Consider the following 23,127-nt stretch of genomic DNA (forward strand, 5'->3'; position numbering starts at 1 on the left):
CACACCTCCGCCGCGGCCGCCGCCTTTCCCGGGCCGCGCCGCACCAGCGCACCGGGCGCCGGCAGGGCCTCGGCTGCCCGCCCCGCTCCCCTCCCGAGGCACGCCACCGGCTCTGCACAGCGACGGCAGCTGCGGGCGCTTCTTGCCCGTGCGCGGCGAAGACCGCGGGCGGGCCTGGGGGTGATTTCGGGTGCCGAGGTACGCGGGCGAGCCGCAGCACCTCCGGTTGTTTACGAGCGGGCGGAAGGGCGGCCCGGGACAGCGCTCCGCTGCCGGTAGAGCGGGGCAGCTTCTCGCCTCCTGCCGCCACGGAACGGATCAGCCACGGCTCCGCACCCGCGAGGCACCTGGGCGCGACCGGGGCCTGGCCGCTGGGACCGGACGGGGCGGGGACCACGCGCCTCTCCCCCTCCGAGGCGCAGGGGCTGAGAGGGGATTGAGCCGCTCCCTGTCCCGGATTCCCGCGCCCCTCGGGGGGGCAGGCGAAGAAGTAGGCGGCTCTCGCCGCCGCGGCCGGGAACGCGAGGCCCCTTTCGCGACTCTCCCCACCGTCGCTCTGCTGTTGCTGCGCCCTTCGCGGGGCCCTGTCCCTCCCCGCCCACGGTGTCCCCGCAGGCAGCGGTGTCCCCGGGCCGCCGCCGGCCCATCCCCGCGGTCTGGCGCCGCCGCCACGCTCCGCTCCGCGCTCAGAGCCGCGGGCGGGGGAGGGGAGGGGAGGGGAGGGGCGGGGAGGGGAGGGGAGGGGAGGGGCGGAGCGGGAGGAGTCGGCGGCCGCCGTGGGGCCCACGCTGCTCCCCGCCTCCGCCGCCTCTCTCCTCAGCCCCAGGATCTGGGGCTGCGGCGGGGGGGAGTGCGCAGGAGGGGCGGGAGGAGGAGCGGGCGGGGCCAGCCTGAGCGGCACCCAATGAGGAGGCGCAAGCAGGCAGCCGGGGCGGGGCTAAGGCCATCACCGCCCAATGGGGGAAGGGCAGAGAGCGCACCCGGAGCGGGGTGGGTTGCAGGCAGGAGGCGAGTTGGGACTCGGGCAGCGCGCGGGGCAGACCAGGCGGTGTCGCCGTCTCACCTGGGGGATCGTTCGCTGCGGTTCGCGAAGCCGGGAGCCGGCGGGCGAGGCTCGGAGGGACTGACGGACGCCGCTTCCCGGAGGCGGCAGCGGGCGGAGCGCCGTTGCTGCCGCCCGGAGGAGAAGTTTGGCTGAAGCGCCTGCCGCCGCGAGAGGAAACTTTCCTCGGGGGGCCGGAGGTGGGGGCAGCGGGAAGGAGCCGCGGCACGGTCGGGTCCGCCGCCCGGCGAGGGGGCTCCCGAGAGGCTCCCCCCGGCCCAGGCCGGGCTGCGGCGGCCGGGATGTACCTGGCAGCGGTCTCGGCGGGGAGGAGACGCCCGGGCGGAGACGGCGGCTGGCACCTGGCGGCGGCAGGGTGGTTGGTGCTGCTGGCCGTGCTGCTGGGCGAGTCGGGGACGCGGGCTTTGGTCTGCTTGCCCTGCGACGAGTCGAAATGCGAAGAACCGAAGAGCTGCCCCGGTAGTATCGTACTGGGGATCTGCAGTTGCTGTTTCATGTGCGCTCGGCAACGGAACGAGAGCTGCGGCGGAGTCTACGGGCTTCACGGAGCTTGTGACCAGGGGCTGCGCTGTGTCATCCGGCCGCCGCTCAACGGGGACTCCATCACCGAGTACGAAGTTGGGGTCTGCGAAGGTGAGAGGCGGCGGGACATCGTCCATCCCTCCATCCATCCCTCGGGGCGGGGGTATGCGCTGGGCTGTAGGGTGGGAAGGAGCATCCTTCCCGCTGCCTGCCTGTCCCGTCTATGAGCATGTCTTTAACCCTTCCTGCCTAAAAAAAAAACCCTATTTGAAAGTTTTGACCTTTAATTTTCTTAGCCTAAACTTCCAAGCTCTTCCACTTCTCCTTTTCCATAGCGCTCCACTGCTCAACTAGTAGCTTAGACCACCTATCCTGCTGCGTACCTAAAATTCCTCGATAAAGGACTTGGAAAAGGTTTGGCAGATGTACCTCGGCCGGGGTCAGTCGTGCACACATGATGCGTGTTCCGGATTGCCTCCTCTGTAAGGAAACACAAAGGCTGATCATCTGTTGTAAAGTTTCCCTTCCCGTTCCTGTCACTTAGTATCTCCCCGCCTGTCCTACTCGGTATAGGATGATAAAGGATGGCCTTTTTTCCCTTCTGGAGCATCAAGGAGGAAGGGAGAAATCCCCATGGCAGAACTAACTCTTCGAGTCATTTCTGCGTCCTGCCGGCCGCTTGCGAGGTGATGAATTGGTATGAAATGCAAGAGGAGTTCACACACACCCACACCCACACCCCTCCCACACACACCCGCGCCCCCCCCCCCCATTTTGTATCTGTCAGAGTCTCTGACGCTTATTTTTTATGTGTTGTAATTTAACGGGAGGCCAAAAGCAAATTTTAGTCTCCTTTTGTCTCGTACCTCCAGCTCTCCTTTCCCCCAAGTTAAGGGAAAACATGGCGCTGTAAAGAGATTACAAATAACCGGTGGTTTGGTATATGTATAAATGTATGTGAGACTCGGAGCAGGAGCTTCGACAATTCTGGAAGGGTAGAGGGAAGCGATCCCGTCTCGGCGGGTAGAGGGCGATAGAAAGTCCAGAGAGCTGGTGAGGCAGCATCTCTCCGAAAAAACTTGCGTTTGAAATGATGCACTGTTTTGAGAGAGCTAAAATCGGTTGTTTTTAGTGGGCAGATGACCTCGGTCCCGGCGCTCATTATTAGTTTAAAACTCCATTTGCCTCCCTAACAAATAAATTGCAAACCACAGCAGAGCGGGGCAGTGTCTCTCCCTGTACCATAACAAATGCCATCATCCCCTGCAGTTGTTGCTTGGGTAGGGCAAGCTCCTAAAAGCTCTGTAGTTAAACAATTTTAAAATGACCTGAAACTACTCTGAAGACCTTGGTTGAGACCATGTTCCTGAATATGTACATTGCTGTAGTCTTTTTCTCTCCTATTAATATTTTTAATATGTACTGGAAAAGTTTTCTTAAATAGAATAGTACAAGCAGAAAGGGAAAAGGTACTTCAAAAACCTATCTCAGTTTGGATGAGTTTACCTTTTTGCATGTTTTCAAGTAAAAACTTGGCTTAAAGAGTCCCCCCCTTGCTCAAAGGAACTACAAGCCTGCAGTCATTAAACGCCTTAATGTTCCAGCTCCCTTACTGTATCACAATACGGACGTCTCTGGCAGTTTAGGAGTATTTCATTCCTTTGAAGTGATGCAATCTGTACGTTGCTGTAGTTCAACTCATAACACGTCCCATCTACTGTTGAAAATAGTATGAAGCATTTGTTGGCAAGATTGCATTTCAATTAGTGTTGTGGTTTAGGAACTAGTTCCAGCTGTCCCTATAGGAATAGTCAGGGATATAACTTATTTATTTAACTCTCATTCTTGTAAACAAAAAGCAACTGAGCTGAACTGTCAGCCTAATAAATAGTCCTTGAATACCTGTTACTTGAATTGTCAGGAAACTAACTCACTCTAAGCAACAGAAGTAATGTGGTGTTCTTCATGGTGTGTGTTGTACGCAGGAGGTGGCAGCAAGGGGAAAAAAGGACTTATTGTACTACCTCTGATCACTAAAATAAGGTTGATTAGCACTTTATTTTTTTTTTTTTTTTCAATCGTGGTGACCTAAACCGTTATGCCGTTTGCAGGCACATGTGCAACAGGCTAGGCTGGTGATGCCTGATGTGTGAGTAGTGCTAAGCCATGCCTTTATCCATTAATGGAATAAATGCTACTGTTTTTTTTTAATTCTGTCTGTTGGGAGTGCAAACCCTTTCCTATCACAGTTCAGGGAGGAGGAAATGGAAGTGATTTACAGAACTGCGTGAATAGAAAATGATGTTTTTTCTTGCCTTCCTGTCTAGCCTTTTCTTTCACTGCAATTTTTTACACTGAAATGACCCCTACTGGCTACAGTTATAAGCTTTTTTTTTTTTTTTGGTCATTTTTGAAGCTTTACCAGTGTCTTATTTCAGAGTATCAAGACATCCTAGGCTACAGAAAACTTTCAGAGCTGGAGTTGCAGCAGGTAAAAATACTTGTCTGCTAAATTAAACTAATTTAACACACAGCATAAGTGAGCTCTGTAACACCTGACGGAGAAGTCTCTGTGGCATCTGTTGTTGGTAGCCTCTCTCTCTGGAACTAGAAAAGGAGTTATCTTTGTTAAACCAGTGTTTATTAATGAAATCTGTTGTTGATTCTGGGTTCTTTCCTTTATCCTTCTAAAACCTGAAGGAGGTCCTTGTTCATCCTGCCTTCTTAACTATTCGCAACTTTATGTCATTCCAAGGCTCCGTTTGTGCCATTATCCTGAAGTATGTAAATACCCTTCCTGAACATAGTTGTGTTTTTTGTAATGAACAGTTCTGACGCTGGCTCTTCCTGGCACAGGTGGGTGCCCTTCTTGAAGGCTAATCTTGAGAGACTTTGCACACCTCCAGCCTTTCTTGGCTTTACAGGGATGATGCTGGATTGGCTCGATGAGGTGTTGAGAGCCTACAGCCCCTTCCAAACACTTAGCATTGAGAAATTTTCAGCTCAAAGCAGGATCTGCCTTTGGTCCCTGCCTTTGAAGATAGACCTAGAGCCTAATTAGACTGAAGATCTCCAGAAGCACCTTAGCCTCAGCTTCTTTTCAGCAGTCCAGCTGGGCAGGACTCCTGCTTTCTGGGGGATCCAAAAGCCTTGGAAAAGCTCTGCCAAAGAAGTTCAGTTACTCTCTGAAGGCATTTCTCGTGATGACTCTTGTCTGTTTCAAGACTTCCCCAATTTCTGGTGCTATTAGATGAAGAGGCCTTGATTGCTTTGCTAAACTCTTCTAAGGCATAACAGTGGCATATAAAATAACACTGAAAATGAGCTGAAATTATTTTTAGCTGTGTAACAAACATAAGTTTGCAATATATTTGAAATGCATAGTTAAAAAAACTGCTAGTCTCGCAGTGTTCTTAGATTCCTTTTAGAATATACTTTCACATGAATGGAATGGACTCTAGGTAGTCATTGAAAGAAGGTATTTCTGGTCCAATAGCATACCATGTAGCACTTTGGTTTAGTTTTGGTAGGGGGGTTTTTTGTTTGTTTGTTTTTGTTTTATTTTTTCTTGGGGGGGGAATTGGGGGAGGACAGGAGGGAGGAATACAGTTATTGCTGTATTCTTTTTGTGTACTGTGGGTAGTTAAGGCTTACCTTGAATACCTGAGGCTTGTCTGCTAAATGTGTAGCTTCTGAACAGGGGTTCCCTTGGGACTAGCAGAAAGATACTGTAGCAGATTTTAGGCAAGTAGCAAGAAGTGTGTGGGTTAATCCTCTAGCATGATGGTAGAAGCTTGCCCTAATTCGTGAGTAGTCCTAGTCTCTGGAAGCTTGGAGCATTACTGTCTGACTCTGTTGGGGCAGGTAGGAGAGGTTGGGTGTTGTTTCCTCCCCACTTTAAAAATACTCTGGACTAATATTCCTCCCCTAGAAACATACAATAGAGTATGATATATGTAAGGGCATGGTGTATTCTGTAACAAAGCACTGTGTATTATTTCTGTAAATAAAGCACTGTGAAACTGTAGCTGTGGGAAGAAATTAAACTTTGAAAACCTAACTTAAAAAAAAAAAGCCAAAAACAAGCAACCAAAAAATCCAAAACATTTGGAGGAGGGGAGCCAACCTTTTTTTGTTGTTGTTTGTTTGTTTGTTTGTTCAGGCATTGGTTTACGTGTATACTAATGGAGTTCTCTGGTTCTCTGAAGAATAGCTTGCTTACAGACTTGCTAGGATTTTTACCACAAGTAGTGCTGCTACGTGTAACTTCTGTAACTAGTACCCTTAGGAGAACCTTGTCTTCGGTTGTTCTCAGTCCAGTACTGTGTATCTAATGGGTCAATGAACCCAAAACTTAACGCTTTGTCTCCAGACAGACCAGACTTCTATACAACATGCTTGGCTTCTTGCCTGTGGTGCAGTCCGGAACCCTAAAGATTAGGTAGCATTTTGCTATGAGTGTGAGTTACTGAAGTTCAAGTAGTTTAGAAGTTGCATGTGAGTAACCTGGTAGTCTATATCTGTTTGACCGGAACGGTGTTGTCCAGTTTTATCAACTTTTGATTGATTTGTTTGGGTTGTTTTTTGTGGTTTTTTTTTTTTATTAGTGTGTTATGTAGTGAATGGTTGGGAAGATGTCCAAATAGTCCTGATGTCCATGTGTGTATGGAGAACTTCCTCCACAAACATCAAGATAAAACTGGTGGTCTAGTTGGGGACTTAATCAGTATTAAGTGGTGCACCAGTTGTTAAGTGGAGGGGAAGGAAGAAATTCATGGTGTCAAAAAAACTAAAGTCTCAAAAATTACTTGCGAAACTGGAATGAGGAGTAATTATTTGGCAACTATTCAGCTTCTGATATGATAGTCTTTATTTAACAGTTCCCTTACCCCTACCCCCCAGAAAATGCTTACAAGACACATGCTGACTTCTTACGTATAGGCTGGATAATCTGTAAGTTATTTCCATTCTGTCTTGTGTCAATGCTGAAATCTCAACAACAGTAAGAACATGCAGCTTCGAGTGTGGCATGGAATTTGAATTGGCTCAGGTGCTTATTTGACTTGGAAATGGTTTCCTTTCTGTTTCTGGGCATCATGTTTCAATTTTAGAAATTGCTGAGTTCCAATATTTCAAGAAAAATGAAATGGAAAAGTCCAATGGATGAGAGAAGGGATATTGGTAGGGTTTTGCTGTTGTGGGTCAGCACAGTTAATTTAAAACCAGAAATCTCACTGTGGGTAGGCTTAATGACTAAATCTTTTAATTTCTGTTAAGAGGGATGTTCTTACTTTTATTTTTTAAAACCATTTCATCTCACATGTTTACAGTTGTGATTTTTTTTTTTTTTCGCTGTAGAAAACAGTTATTTCATCAGGTTCCCCAAAATCATGCTGCTTATGAAAAAAAAAAAAAATTAACTGCCTTCAAACTTGTCATATAGTAATTTCTGCACCCCTAGGCATGTTTGCTGGTTTGAGTACCCTCTAGCTGAATCAAGAATACTTGCATAGTACTTAGTCAACCAGAATGTCATTTGACTGACAGGTGTATTATGCAATAATTAATCCATTAATATGGTTCAAAAATGCCTTGCTTTTCCTCTCCTTTTTTTTTTTTTTTTTTTTTTTTGCACCCCTTCCCCAGGGATTGTTGATCTCAGTGAGTAGTTTACAGCATCTTGCAGGCAGGACCAAATGTTTCTCTGTTTAGATGGATTAAATACTTTGTAGAAGTGGCCTATTAAATGTCTCTCGTGACTTGTAAACGGCTTTCATTTGAGAATGCATTTAATCCACAGTGAATTCAGGGTTTTGCCAAAGACTTCAGGTGACACCAGTTGTGTAGTCTGACCATACTATGTTTTCACTCTGCCTTTTGGTATGTAAGTATGCAATTTAGAAAATGATGGATACTAGCATATAAAGCTTATGTATATGGAGAAAATTACTAATATAAAATAAAATGGGAAGATAGCCTTTACACAAAGTTATCTTCCCTTATGCAAAGTTATCTAGGTTAAATTCCATATAAGCATCTGGGTTAAAAGATGGTCCCTGAGGGAGCTTTAGTCGAAACAGACTGGTTTGGCCATGTCTGGGGGAAATAAGCCCTTAGTAATATATTGAGATGGATGGAAGCAGTTCACACCTTTACCAGAGGCAATATTCAGTCCCCAGCAGCTTTCATTGGGTATACCGGGTACTTCAGAATCTGCAAATCATGTTAACACCTCATGGATCATGAGTGTGCAAGTCTTTCACTAAGAAAAAAACAGGAGAATCTAGGGTTGTGGTTAAGAGGAAAAGCACTGGCTCACAGTACATGCACCCAATCCCATGTTCTTACTCATTTCCAAAACTTTAAGCCTTAAATAGCCAGCCACCTTGATATTGATAGGCTTCAGATATTGGAGGTTTTTTAATTAGTGAAAAAATTCAATAAGTGTAATGTTTCTCAGTCTGAGAGAGCCCATTCTGTTGGATGGCTTAACCATGCTTTGCTACAGCCGATGTGCTGTGTTCAGGATTTTGTTCAGAAAGGCTGGATGTGTGCATGTAGAGATGTTTCTTCTGCTCACTGATGGGCTGTTGATAAAAAGCTGAGGTCATACTAATAATGGTATTACATGTGCTAATGTAAAATGTGTTGCTTTGATAATAGAAAAACTCAACTTGATGTCTATCTTTAAGTTAGGAAAAAGAAGGAATCTAGGTTACGTAGAGTTTTTCCTGCAGTCTCTGTGACTAAGAAATTGGATGTAATTCCTCTGAAACATCCTGCAATTATGGTGCTCAGTGATGTTGCATTAATGACTGGGGGGATAAAGTGGCAAAAGATTTAGGATATTAGGTTTCTTCTAATAGTGTGGATTGTACTTGCTATAGGTTGCTTTTTTCATAGCCCTGTTCCAGAACTTGTCTTAGGCAAAATTTTTCCTGCTGCTGTCAGCTTTGCCTCTGCTGAGCGGCTTCTCCAAACTCCTGGTCAGCTACTTGTTTGCAGTGAAGCTGGTATGTGCTGCTGTGTAATGTGGGCTTGTGAAATGTGTGGGTGCAGAGAGCAACTTGCAGGGGGAAAACCCAAAAAGTGGCATTTACCCCCCTTTGGAAAGTGGGTGCAAAGGTTTTGCCCTTTTCTGAGGCTTTAGTAATTATTCTTTTAAAGAGTTTTCTGAAGCTAGAGGAAGAATCTGCTAGGACAGCTGAAATGCTGCTGTGCATGCTCATTCTAATCAGGGGAGTACTGGCAGAGGCTCTGTCTGAGCAATTAAACCCTGGGATGCTCTAGTATTTTCAGTCAGCTATTTACAAACACGATGCGGTTGTGGTCATAAGATTAAAATAACTTACTTGCAAGTCTTTTTCAGGTGCTCAGATGTCTAGGAGTCAGACTTCAAAACTAACTAATTATCATTTCAGACAGCCTTTGGGGCAGAAGGCTGTTAGAAATATCATTCAGTCCTGTTGGGGGAAGCCCTAATAGTGAAAGTCATAGAATCAACTTGAATCATAGAATTAACTAGCTTGGAAAAGACCTTTAAGATAATCAAGTCCAACTGTTACTAGTGAAAGTCATAAACAAAATATGCCAAATGGAACACACACCACCCCCCCTCAAAAAAAAACCCAAAACCAAAACAAAAAAACCCAAACCCAACAACAAGTAATAAACCCCAAACCAACCAACCAAAACAATGAAAAAAAAAAAAGGGGGGGGGGGTACCTGGAGAACTGAAATACTGCAGAGAGCAGGAGCAAGGGAAAGCTTTAAAACTTGAAATAGTTGTCCACGTTGCATGCTTCACTTAGCACTTCCATTTATCTCCTTGCTTTCCTCATGGCTTCTGTGGAGTTTCAGATAATTGAGGGGAAAGCTGGTTTGTTTAAATACTTTCTGCATTCCTTAATGTGAAATAACTGCCTGAAGACACATGCATAGCTGCTGCAGTGAAAAGTTTTCTTGCTGTGTTAGGGATTTGGTCACCTGAGATACACGCTCTAGCTTGAATAGGCAAAGCAGGCAGTCAACTTTGAGATAAGCCTTACCATGTGTGGTGCTCCTCAGGTATCTAAATGTTGTGGTACGGTTTTGCTTTCTAGCTTTGACTAGAAACTCTATCATCAGACTGAAAAGCCCGTTTGTACTGACGTGCATTCCATGTGAAGGCTCACTCTTGGAAAGCAGACCCTTCCAAAAGGTGGTAAAACTGCCTTACTGTAAAACTCTCAGATGGGTGTCTTAACCATAAAAGCTTCTGCTGGCTCTGGCCCCTGACTCATGACTTCACTGAAGGAATAAGTTGTGAGAGGGGAGAGGATTGCAGCCAGTACATGAGCTCAAACTAGCTTCAAGGCTAGCCTTCCCTTCTGCTGCTTTTCAAGGTCTGGGGCTGGGTTTCAAGCATTCTTTAGTGGTGATTAGTCATTTCTATTGTTCAGCTCCTTCAAAACATGAATTTCCTTTCCATCGTTCTTTTTTCCTGTTCAAAGAGAAGCCAAAGCTTACTGGCAAGAAGTATTTCCTTTTTTATTTTAGAAAGTCTGTAGAATCCTCTCAGAGTCTCATACTATCTTAATGAATACCACTAATTTGAAAATGCTGTTGTGTATACCAGTGTGCAGGAGTTGCAGGGCTCAGACCTGGGTCTGGTTTGATGGAGAAGCTTCTGAAAGGTTCCCCCCTTCCCAGAGGGAACCTTACCAGTCTCAGTAAGGATCACTTCTGTGTCACCATGAAATCCATTCTCCCTCCTCCTTCAAATGCAGGATTTAAAAGGATACAAGACTGTAAGATGTGACTGACTGTTTCAGATCAGCAGTGCATTTGATGGTCTCTTTTCTCTTCAGCATCCTGAGAATCTGCCTGTCATGCTTTGAAAAGGCTGAAACAGCTGAGTAACATGCTGCAGTTAAATTATGGGAGTTCACTCAGTTCATTTGAGTTATGTTTGCTACCCCCCCAAACTGGAACGTAAGATTACTGTGGATGTAATGCTTGTATATTAGTTTTCAACAGCGATACTTTAGAGACCATTCCAGTGTGTTGCTTGCTGTTTTGAGGTGATGCATTACCTTTATGAACAGGGAAGGAGAAACATATATGGTTTTCCAAACAATAGCTGATATATTCATTGAATGTCCAGAAGGGAGGAGGCATAAAAGAGGAGATTCTGTGGCAGGCAGAAGGAATTGAGATCTTGAAGGAAGGGAAAGCAAAAATTTAAGCAATGGAGGAGGAGTCTTGGAAGAGGACTGTCCTTGTAGTTTTAACTTGCACCTGTTTTGAAATGATCCTTTACATATAGGGACAATAAATGCAATACTGTGTACTTTAAATACAAGGCTTCGAGTTAATTTCTCACAGTTGCATGCTTTTCTGGAACTCAAGCAGCTCTTCAGGTGAAGAAGATATAAATGCTTCAGTGATGAGCATTGTACTTCACATGCTGCTGTGGTGCTGTGTTGGGAGTGCTGGTATGTAGGATTTAGCACAGAAGTAGTGATGGAATGCTGCTTACCAGAGACATTTCTCGGGCTGTTTCCCAGACTGGACCTGTTGTTTAAGGACCTCTTGTTCAACTTGTTAATGCCTTAATCCTCTTCCCCAGCTAAGATGCATGCTATGACAGGTTTTGAGAGTTCAGCAACCCAGAGCAACACTTGAATCATTACCAAGCTGAAAGATTTGCTTTGCAGAAAGCAAGTGATTATATGAGTGGTGGAAGAAAATGAAAAAAGTTGAGAAGTAACATGATGTCTCTCCTCCCATGGCTTCCTTATGGTATGAAAGCACACCTAGAAGAATTCAAGTATTATGTCCAAGACACAACTCTAGCCTAAGTAAGTGCAGAACTACTTTATTGTCAGAAAAAGGAGCTTGCCTGAATGAGTTGGAAAGAGTAGGGAACTGCATGTAGATAGAAATAAAAGAGTGACTTTTGAGCTATAGTTATCAGCCTGCTGGGAGTGTTTGAACCACTTCTAGGTGTTTGTGTTCAAAAAGTAGTTGAGTGGCTGTATAACAGCAGTCCAATATCAATGCACGACCGCTAAGAAGAGCAGTCCTTCCCTTTTTTGCCCCTGCCTGATCATGTCAGCGCAATGAGATGGTGGAAATTGCAGCTCAACAGTTTGGTTAAAAACTACCAGTTTACTTGGGCTGTCTTTCAGCTGGATTGCTTTTAGAAACCTAAGAATGTTAAACACCTGCTTGATTTTTGTATTTTTAAGTGTCTTAGAAGTCAGCTAGTGGATAGGATGCTCATACCGAGGTTTGGGAGGCTCTTAGATTCTTGAATTTGGGTTTTGTCAACCCTGCTTGTGGAGAGGAAAAGCACTCACAAACTATTATATCTCAATTTCTTCCTCCATATCACCCAGATCTCAGAGAGGTATGCATGAAAGAGCCCTCTCCTGAAAAGGAAGCCATAGAAGAGGTCAAACAGAGCATGCAGGAAAATGTGCTGCAGCCTGGAAATGTTCATGAACTGTCCCAGGTCTCCAAATTACTAGTGTGTAAAAGTTTGGGTTTTGGAATAGCCCACAAGACATGATGATTTGGGAAATAAATAGAGGCTAGGTTATATGCTTCACAGAGCCTAGACTTTGTTCAAGACTTTTTTCTGTTAGCAGCTGAATTATTGCTGCCCTCTAAAGGCACAGGTATGCTGTACTCGACCACCATTTATCCGCATTCGAGTGGAGCATTAGATGGCTTTGCATCAAGTAACTAAAGCTTTGAATCAAAGTGAGACACTGGATTCATCCCTTTAGCTCATACGAGTGCTTTCATGTGGTTGTACCTTTCATTCCTTAGTTGTACCTTCATGGTCCTTAGTTCCCACTTAGAGTCTCAGTTACCACTCAGTGAAACAACAGGTTGCCCTAAAGCTCTTTCCGAGAGTTTGGTAACCACCGCGTCTGTAGAGTGTATACACCAGCCAGCTCCAGAGGCCAAAAGATGAGCATGGGAGCTCACAATCAAGACTGCCTTCATTCCATGCACTGGTTCTGCCTCTCAACCCCATTCCCAGCCTCCATAAATGGGTAGAAAGGCAGCATTTCTGCATGAAGCACTCACTACCCTGCCAAATTTGATGGAAGTTAGCCAATGGGCCATAAACAGAACAACAGCTGGACAGTACAATCATATAAACCTTGCTTCCTTTGGGAACTAATTTAGAAACTAGGCTATTTAGTCATAAAAGAAGCAAAACAAAGCAAAGTAGATAATATGAAGCCTGTACCTTCAAACTTAAACAGGGGAAGTTTAGATTAGGTATAAGGAAGAAGCTCTTTACAGTGAGGGTGGTGAAGCACTGGAATGGGTTGCCCAGCGAGGTTGTGGGTGCTCAATCCCTGGCGGTGTTCAAGGCCAGGTTGGACAGAGCCTTGGGCGACATGGTTTAGTGCGAGGTGTCCCTGCCCATGGCAGGGGGGTTGGAACTAGATGATCTTAAGGTCCTTTCCAACCCTTACTACTCTATTCTATTCCAAGGATTTTTGTTCTGCCTATACTGATGTGACTTCTGATGGTTTACTCGAAGTGGTAAACAAGTATTCTTTTAACAGGACCTTTAACTTCTGTTCAAAAACGGACAAAATCAAGTAGGAAAAGGAGCCTTAAGTCTGCATGAAAGATCATGCTAGACTTTGCATTGATTAACTAAACAGAAATAAGCTCTTTACTTGTTAACACTTTTGCTCCTTCATTGATGGAAATCTTGTTTCTAAATGAAATTGTGTGAAAAGCAGTCTGGTAAAAGATGTCTAGGCTAGAACTGGATTTGCATTCTTCCTGTCTGGATGTGACTTTTTTGTATTCAGAGTAGTGAAAAATACCTTTTTTCAAGATTGATCATGTTAGATGTATAGTCTACAAGTATTATTGAGGGATTTATCATCTTTTCCATCATCTTAATGGCTACTGAACTAACTTTCAAAGCATGCAGCACTGAAGAGTTTAGGTACACCTAGTATCATGCCATGCACTTTCAGTGTACCTCCTTTCTTATTCCCTTCTGAAAAGCCATGAGGTGGCAGGTAAGATATCAAACACTCATCTGTCCTGGAAATCAGATAATACTGTGGTACTGCCAAAGTGCGTGGTTCATCTGCATTGATGCATCCTGCCGTGAGTAAGGGATGGCTCTGATTTCCATGCCAGGTGGGTCCCACCTTATGTGGGGCAAGCAGCTTTTGTGCAGCAAGGATCCTGCTCGTATCTGTCAGCCTTGAAAAGATCTGGTGCTGGAATACTGCAGGGCAAAACCACACAAATACTCTAGGTTGGTGTGCTGGAGCAGAAGTGCACCGTCGTCACTGTCTGTGTGCCCCACCAGCCTGCACTATGTCTTGAGAGGCTGGTGGGTAGAGCAGCTCCAGGGAGCCAGGGCAAGGGGACCTTGTGGCCACTGGGGTCAGCGAAGCTCCTGGCTGGCATACGGTGGGGGAGGAGAGCTTGAGTGTCAAACAAGGAGCAATTCAAACCATTTTCTTAAGGCTTAAACAGACCAGCCTGGATGAAGCTGTAGTCCCTGCGGTTACAGAATTTGAAACATCAAGTCTTGGAGCATAGCTGTAGCCTCTTTTGTTCTCGTCATTACGTGGATTACTGCTGTGATTTGTAAAATACAAATTGTCCGGGCTGTATTCCGGCTTCTCAAAAACAGGATGTATTATTGTTCTCCGAATTCTCATGATTTCGCACACCCCCCCCCCCCCCCCAACCCCGGCATGCATGGCTTCCTCATGATGAAAGCATCCCAAACATTACCGAAACGGCATCTTCTCTTGAAAGGAATTTTAATTGTTTCTCTTCAGGAACTTCTACACTTCCTGTGACTTTTATTGATACAGTTGCTGTATGGGATGATAGTTTAATGAAAAAAAGAGTAAAGGAGAGAAATTACTTCCTGGGGTTAATGACTACTCTTCCTTTGCTATTTTTATGGAGTAGAAGAGCCACGAGGTTCCCATGGAGGTTCCCTTCTTCATGTCTAAAACTGGCTTGGTTGTTTATCCAGTGTTCTTTGTCAGCAGGGTACTTTGCTGACTTATAATAGAAAGCAAGCAGTTGGTTGTACAGGGAGAAGCATATTTGTGAGAATCTCCTGTGATGCCTTCTGTACATCATGTACAGTACTTAACTGGTAAACAGTTCTTTCCAGGTGTTGGTTGTTTTTTCCCCAAAACAGGAAAAAAATGGAGGGTAGTAGGTGTTCTGCATGTTTCTGTGAGTGGAGAGTACTTACGCGTGAACCTCAGTGTGTGTGTGTATACTGTTATTTACTATCTGTTTTTTAGACTTCTGTTGAGTGTCAGACTGCTGAATGGCAAACAGCTTGTATTTGGCTGTGGTCTTCCATATGGAGGAAAGCTTGTGATAACCCCAACAACAACCAAAAAACACACCCTTCATAGGCAGGATCTATATTGGAAACTTGCTTGTTGATAGTGTATAAAATTGGTGTGAACTACTAGAAGGCACACTGTGAAAGCTGCTCCAGGGTATAAGAATGTAAAGATTGAAAATAGGTTATTTGTTCCTTTTGTCATTGCTAAAAGCTAGTGGATGCTCTGTGAGACTATTTTGTAGTACTTGTTTTGGTAGGCAGACAAGGTTAGAAAATGATCTGGTGCTCTGTAGCGAAGAATATCTAATGCCTAGTTTATCTTCAGTCTTGCATAAAAAGCATGTATTTTGCCTAAACTTCTGCATTGGTGGGATGTTGCTGTATGTGTATTTGACCTAAGGAAGCTTGTAGGATTGCTAATGTTGGTGGATCTCTGGATTGACTGGATTTGTTGCTTCCTGGAAGGGGGGGAAGAAACCAAAACAAAAAACCCAACCAAACAAAAAAACCCCAACCAAACAAAGAAAAAACACAAAAAAAAAAAAACCTAAAAAAACCAACAAACAAACAAACAAACAAAACCAACCAAACAAACAAAAAAAACCAAACAAAAAAAAAAAAAAACCAAAAAACGAAACCCACAGACAAAAAAACTACAAACACCTTGTAGCCTCCTTGCATGTAGCCTACTTCTGAAAGGAAAATGTGCAGTGGTACATCATTTAACACACATTTGATGGGACTGATTAAGGAAAAGCAGAATTATTTGAGCAGAGACACTTGTTCCAGCCCAACTATCCCCCTGCCCCTTGACAGCAAGGAGCTTGGTGTGCTTGAGCAGTTTTCCTAGAGTATAGATAACAATCCAGGAGTGCTGGAAAACTCACTTTCGGTCATATTACAGGATCGGAGGCCTAGCATCTTGCAGTATTTTTGTAATAAAAAGCTATCTCTGTGGAGTGAGTTTTATGTGATGTATTTTTTAATTGGGTTTATGAATGCTCTTCCTGACTCAATTTTGACTTCTATAACAGCTGCAGATTCTGCCCAACATTTTCACTTCCATGATAAATATAACTTCAAGTATCTGCAAAAGTTATTTTGGTTAAAATAGTGCTCATTTGTACTATAGCTATGCATTTCCCTGAGACATCACAGTTTTTCATACAGATGGAAGCCAACAATGCCAGTAGCTGTAGCAAAATGGGCAATAGAACAGCTGCAAAACATGGTATTTGGCAAATCCCACAGTTTGGATTAATTTTTTTTTTTTTTTTATCTGTTATCTTCTGTTTAGCACTATGTTGAACTTGAAGTAAATCACCCCCAACTCTAAAGGAGCTGAATTTCATATACTGCAGCCAAAATCTAATAGTGAGACTTTGTTTGTTTATTTTAGATGAAAACTGGGATGATGATCAGCTGCTTGGATTTGAACCGTGCAATGAAAACCTTATAACAGGTTGTAACATAATCAACGGGAAATGTGAATGTGACACTATTCGGACCTGTAATAATCCATTTGAATTTCCAAGCCGGGATAGTTGCCTGTCTGCCTTAAAAAGGATTGAAGGTAAGCACTTCAGTAATTCAGTTAGTAATTGTCCTGTGCATTTGATGAAAAGCTAGGGTCTAATTTAGTATGTTTTAGGATGATTTAAGTAGTTTCAGATACCTGTGGTCTTGTACTTTTCGAAAGGTGGTTGTATGTTTTAAGGGAAGATAGGACTTCAGTAAGCTTGGCCTTCCAAATATGGTGGTTTAAGAATGTAAGAAATTAATACTTTGTGATTTGTGTGTTATGATGTTCACAGATTTTAAGACTAAAACTGTTCTGTTTTGTTCATGCTTCCTTTGCATATCTTTAGCTGTAAAGCAGTGTGGAAAACTCTCTTTAGATGTACTGATGTGACTAAACCATGAGTAAACACAGTGGATTTCAATAGCAAAGGCATAAAAAAGGAGTAGTTGTTGATTATACTTGTATCTTACATAAATGCATGAATTGCTGTTTTCTTTCAGTTTACATAATGTAGCATTGGTTTAATGCTCATATTTTTCAATTTTTGAGTTTCTTTGGTTAGATTTGCATTAGGTCATGTATGTTTATGCTTCACACATACATAGTGGTTTCTTTGGATTTTTCATGGGGTTTTTTTTATGGTGTGTTTTTTTTTTTTTTTTTTTTTTTTTTTTTTCCGTTGTTGTTGTTGTTACTTATGGCAGAACTGGAAATAAGTTAGCTCAAATACATTCAGTTGGAATTAAACTCCCATGGTGTATTTCTAGGATTGTTTTGAACAGCTGTCAAAGGCTTGATCTTGGTGCCTTGCTATGATGTCATAATTACTGTTTGTTTTCTAAGGTGTACAGGAACATTAAAAATTTATTAGTAGTGTGAACTTGATTGATCAGCATACTTTAAACCAAGTCGTATTGCAAAAGTAAATGTATTTGTAAGGCTACTAACTATGTTTAAAGTTACTATCTTTGAGCTAAGGAAGTGTGATCTGATGTCATTTGTTGTATTCCTTTTGTGGTAAGAAAGTTGTTTTCGAGCTAGAAGGAGATCTCGTGAGAATGTAGCTGGTGGAAACATGCTTGTTACTGTTGGTCATGATGTTGGTCTCTAAAGGTGTGCAAGTGCTTTGTGTGGGTTTTTTTGTGGTTTTTTAGTTCTAGGAAGAGGAAAGGCACAACCTTTGGTCTCTTGTCTGTTGCTGCGTAGTGGGCAGTAGCACATATGGGTTCTTAAGTCACCTTACTGCTTCTTTTTTTACTTGTGGATGTCGGTATTAGTTCAGGAGGAGTCTACTGGCATGACAATTCGTATGTTTAACTTGTTAAGTAAATTTGCTGTGGGATGTCTTTTTCTGTTTTGCAGACTTAGAAGAAATGGAGGTAGTGTGTGTGGAATGGCATAGCCAAAGCAGGTTGATTCTTTGAGTAGCTTGCCTTCAGCAACCTTGCGTTTCGGCTAGATTCCCATTTAAAAAAGAATAGCATTTTAAGCTTAGCCATGAGGTAACAATGACTCTCTGGTATGACAGTGACAGCTCAGTTGTCTTTCAGAGGTGGGTGGGAGGGCAGTGGGGACGGGTGTTCTTCCGAAGCCTTGGGCACTGGTAGAAGAGTTTAGGACCCATTGATTTTTAATTCTGTACAGATAGAAAGGATGGTTAATGCAAGTAATGAAACAACAACAGTACCCTTAAATAGCAGGAATATGGCAGTTAGAACAATCCAGCTTTTACTCATAAGAGTGTGAATTTGCATTTGCATCCTCAGACTATCAAACCCTGCCACTGGGGAATGTTTGAAGTTAAATCCATCCAGGCTTCCTAATAGAAGGACAGAAGTCATAGCATAACTTTGATTTGTCTGCATTTGACAGCTGTAGTCAGTCAAATTTGCTTACTGTATTTTGCACTGTAAATCCTTATTTCCTGTTTCTCTAACTAGGATTGGGAATTGAATGCTAAATGCTTATGGAGGTTGCTTCTTTAAATGCATTACTACTTGTTTTGGTAATTAAAACCAAATTAATGCTTCATCCTATACCTAATGGAAGAGTAACTTTTTTCCCCTTGCGCTTGCCATGTCCCTGTTTGGTAAGCAAGCCCAAGTCTCTTAGGTTGAATGGGATAACCACTTTGGTGTGTCTGAGCCAGTGTTTGCTGTTTGAGTATTTCAGATCTTCAAAGTTTATAATCTAAAAGTTGAATTCATCTGTTTGGAAAGTCCATGTGAAGCACAGCTTGGGGGGTATGCAAACCAGAGGGCTTTTTGAGCACATTAGAATAGAAAAACCCTTCCGTTTGTTTAAAGCAAGCTAACACTTAAATTTTAGTGTCATGTAAGATGTTAAATATGTCTAAGATTTTCCTAAAATCCTAATTACTGATGTATACTTTGCTCTTTTGGCTTGTTTGTTAAAGATAATAGCAGGAAGATTTGAAAATTTAAGTCTTGAAATACTCTTGAAAGAATTTGCTATCATGAGAAGTGAGACCAAGAGAGAGTAGTCCAAGTTGTCTCTCCTCACCACACTTGATGTGGATAATTAAATACACACTGTGATTTTAAAAAAAAAAAAAAAAAAAAAAAAAGACATAAATTGAGCATCCGAATGATAGATACACCATAATTGGAGTTTCTGGAGAAAACTTAAATTCTTTAAGTGCCATCTAAACAGCTATTTCCATGTGGCTTATACTTTGAGGATACTTATTAAGCAATTGAAAATGTTTTGTATTGTTCAGTGACATGTCACTCTGCAAGATTTTTTGATATTTGGTATAAGTTTGTGTTAATGAACTTCTGTAACACAACTGAAGCAAGGGAAGATACTTAACCCCATCCTGCTGAATGGGCCAGGTAGCTTTCCTTCTAATTATGGAGGTAATCAGGAAGGTCCTATGAATTTTTTTTGGTAGTGCAATTTATGAAGCACAACTGAAATAGATTTATAACTTTACAGAATATTTGATAAATTGGAACCTAGAAAACTAGTATATAATGGCATCTAGAGAAATTCTGGCTTAAGCATTTCATTAAAGCTGCATAGCTATGTCAAGTTATTTTGGGTTGTATAAATTCATTTAACTGAGGACCCATCTTTGTTTCCTGAGCAGTTCAGGCAAGGCTATTATAGATGCCAGTGGTGCTGGATCAGTGTGGTTTGCTTGTTTTGATTAAAATGAGTTATGTCACTTTTTTCTTTTGTTTATTGTTTCCTTTTGTTTTGGGTTTGGGTCTGTCTTTTTGCCATTTCCTTGAAAGAAGGAGGAAGGGTGCAGTTAGGCTGTACCAACCATCCTGGGTGCACACGAGTCACTAGTTCTAATGCCAGCTGTACCAACCTGTACAGCTCACTGAAAGCTGTGGTCTGCAGGTGTGGAGTCTGTTCAATAAATGCGACTTGGGAAATAACAAGCATGAGCCAAAAACCTGGAGTCCTATTTCCAGATAGGAACATGTATGTGAGAAGGGGTAGGGGCTTTTGCATGTACTTTAGTTTCTCATGTCTTTGCTCACACTTTCTTTCTTTTTTTGTCTAGTTTGTCTTAAGGTCTTCAGAAGTGAAGAGCACACACAGCCTGGGCTTAATGTCAGTTCTGGCTTGCTTTCTCAGCTAACCCAAAGTTTTCTCTTGTTAGCTTCATATAGTATCTTTCTATCCCTGTTGGCTTGTGTCTGCCTGCCTTGCTGGGCCCTTCATATCTTGTTCTACATTTACCTTTCCCTGCCTCCTTTTCTTGCTTTCTTTGCCTACCTGTCTCATCCTGTTAGCACCCCAGTTTGCTTAAACAAGCCATACGAGGCAAATAGGACAACTTTCTGTCCTTCCTTCCCAAAATCAGGCTGCGGGGGCTCTAACATCATGTTGCTTAGATGTCATTGACAGGGCCCAAAAGCCATGTTCTTTATTTTGTGTCTCAAAATATTGTTCTGCCCTAAGCTGGGGAAACCTGTAATGAGGATAGTCAGTTTAATCTCTTCTTAAATGTATGTAACTTCTGTAGGGATGCTGATGTCTATTTGCAAGAAAGTACTGAGAGGCTAATGTGGGACCTCAATAATACAGGTACTGAAGGTAGTTGTCTCCACCTCTTCCCCTTGTTTTCCCTGGAAATAGGAGGATTGGATACATTTAAAAGGATTTTTTTTTTTTTTTTTTTTTTTGGTCATAGAACTTGGTAGCTAACTTCTAACTAATCTTTGTGTAGGCATACTGCAAATGTTCAAAGACTTCTTACTTGAAAAGAGTATCGTATATAAAGCGTGCTTATGCCTTGGAGGTCTCTGAGCCTTGTTACCAGGCTTAAGGTGCCTGCTTCTCTAAATGGACCATCAGTCAGCTTTCATATAGAAGTTTTGTGTAGAGGTCACAGAACCATTCTGCTACACGGAAATGCACACATTTAGGGCTAGAAAGAAAGTGTCTGGAAAAGCTATTGCATACCTAAATAATAAGATTACTGTGTTGGTGTTTTGTTGTTTAAAATGCTTTTGGTTATTGTCTTGATGAGTGCCTGCTCTGATATGGTTCAGGAAATCCTGTGTTCTTGAGCTTGGAAAGTTTGTTTCTATTCAGGAGACTGCTGATGATGACAGCTTGGTTGAACTTGAACTGCTGGAGTGGACTGTGGAAAATATGGCTAGAGGGTGAAAAGTGATGAGATGCCATCTGTCTGCTGAGCCACAGCAATGGGCAGAAGTCTAATATGCTGTATCCATGCATTCTTGCAGTCATGATCTGCTAAGAATTAGCTACAGATAGTACAGAAGAGTCAGTTTGTCACACATGTGAGACACTGAGGACTGGAGGTGAGGGAAGCAAAAGTAGTAATTTTTTTCGTCAAGAGACATTTGTAGGGCATTGGTAGGTAGTAGTGTTGAAAACTTGTCATGTAGTGCGGGTCCAGTTGTCTCAATCTTGCCTAGCACAGATGAGTCACTAGGAAGTCAGTATCTGAAGTGACCCAGCCTCGGGAGTTTCAAAGACTGTATTCCCATTCTGGGATCTTCTTCTTTCTCTTCCTTAATGCTAGACTCTGGCAGCAGTTCAGGTAGCCCAGCAGAGCCTTAAAGAACAGGAACCCAAGGATGTTTTTGAGTCTGCTCCTCCTCATATACCAGAGCAGGTCAGGATCTGTGCTCTTGTGAGCTGCCCATGGGATCACAGTGTGCCTTGTTGCCTTCCCTCTTCAGAGGTAGCCATGGGTCTTTGGAATGATGACTTGCTCTTTCATGTTCCCTGCTGGAACAGCTATCTCCTCTTCACTTTGGGAAGTGAGGGGAAGGACATCTGTCAGAGGCATCCAGTCTTCCACTAGGTTGGCTGTACTTCAGGTTGGGATCTCTTCAACTGGGTTTGCTAAGAACTTCAGTCTGCAGATTCTTTGAAAGAATGCATGCTTCTACTAGCTTGCTTCTTTAAAGTAAATTTGGCAGCAGTGTGTGTTGTGATAATACCAGGTGCTGGTGTGAAACACAAAGGTGTTCTTGAGTACTATAGAGAAGCATAAGTGTCACCTGTCATAGCAAAGGTGGTGGATTTCTCTCTCAAGTTCTTTCAGTGTACACTTGAGCTCCAAGAGGAGAAACTAATCGACTTTATTGGTTCATACTCTACCAAAAGTATAAGCATGTTCCATGTCAAAGTTAAGCCGTCTTTATACAGAATATATGTGAAGGATAAAATTTTTAGTTTTTTTGGTAAAAGGTGATTATTGCTGTAGGTAAACACCCTTCACCCTTCTGTCTGCACCTAAAACCTGCTGCTGATATGAAGTTATGGAAACTTATTTCAAGAGTTGCTTCTTAGTTACCTGGGTTACACCTTTCCAAGCTATTCACAGCTGTCCTTCATAGGTGAAAGGAAAAGGCCTCTTAAGTTGCTGGTATCTATTAAGCTGGCTTATTGCAACATACTCCTTGCGTTCCATTATTTTTTACGTGTAACTGAATAACTTTATGCTGGCAAATGTTGCAATACCTGTTAGACCAGTCCTGGAATAACAAATATGAGAAGGTAATTTTGTTCTGAATGCTTGTTTGGTGGTGGTGAAGTCTGATTTTGTGTTAAACTTCACTTGTGTGGTCTTAGTAGCTGCAGCTATGCCAAAAAACTAGAACAGAATAAATTCAGCTTTATTCTGAATTATCTAGGAGGGGAGTGAAATACTTTCAGATGTGCTTAATCTGATACACTTTCCACTCCTCATGCGTAACAATTAACCTATGTTTTTGCTCAAATAACTGAAGTTTGAAAGTTGGCATGTATTTGCAATAAGGAATGCAATTGTGGCAGAGGTCCAGATTTTACCCTTGAACATGCTTGTGAGAGCCAAGTAAATATATTTGAAGGCAAAATTTCACATGAAACACAGGAAAATAGCAGTATAGCTTTCTGGCTTTGTTTCTGAATGCATAGATACAGGAGGAGAAAATATTTGATGTGGAAATAATGCAGATTAGAAATACTGATGTAAACTGGAATCTACAAAAAAATCTTCCAAAAACCGAAATTGAAGAGAACTTGCTTGTTAGTTGATGAGGGAAGGTTTTGTGACAGTGGCACATCTGGCAGTGCAGTTGCCTTCACAGCATAAGAGAGGTGTTAAATTTGCAAGACTTGTCACTTTTCTGACTCTAGCTCTGCAGATTACTGTTCCCTGAT

General features: G+C 42.9%; 1 protein-coding gene across 1 annotated transcript in view; it reads left to right on the plus strand.

Moving 5' to 3' along the window:
* The first annotated feature begins 970 nt into the window (after positions 1 to 970).
* CRIM1 (cysteine rich transmembrane BMP regulator 1) overlaps positions 971 to 23,127 on the plus strand; it is a 188,459-nt gene continuing 166,302 nt past the window's right edge. Inside the window, exons 1-2 of the mRNA XM_030498818.1 lie at positions 971 to 1,696; positions 16,342 to 16,515. Of these exons, the coding sequence (XP_030354678.1) occupies positions 1,345 to 1,696; positions 16,342 to 16,515 (526 nt within the window). The 5' untranslated portion in view covers positions 971 to 1,344. The remainder of the gene's footprint in view (positions 1,697 to 16,341; positions 16,516 to 23,127) is intronic.

The sequence above is a fragment of the Strigops habroptila genome, chromosome 10, assembly GCF_004027225.2.
Source record: "Strigops habroptila isolate Jane chromosome 10, bStrHab1.2.pri, whole genome shotgun sequence".
NCBI lineage: Eukaryota > Metazoa > Chordata > Aves > Psittaciformes > Psittacidae > Strigops > Strigops habroptila.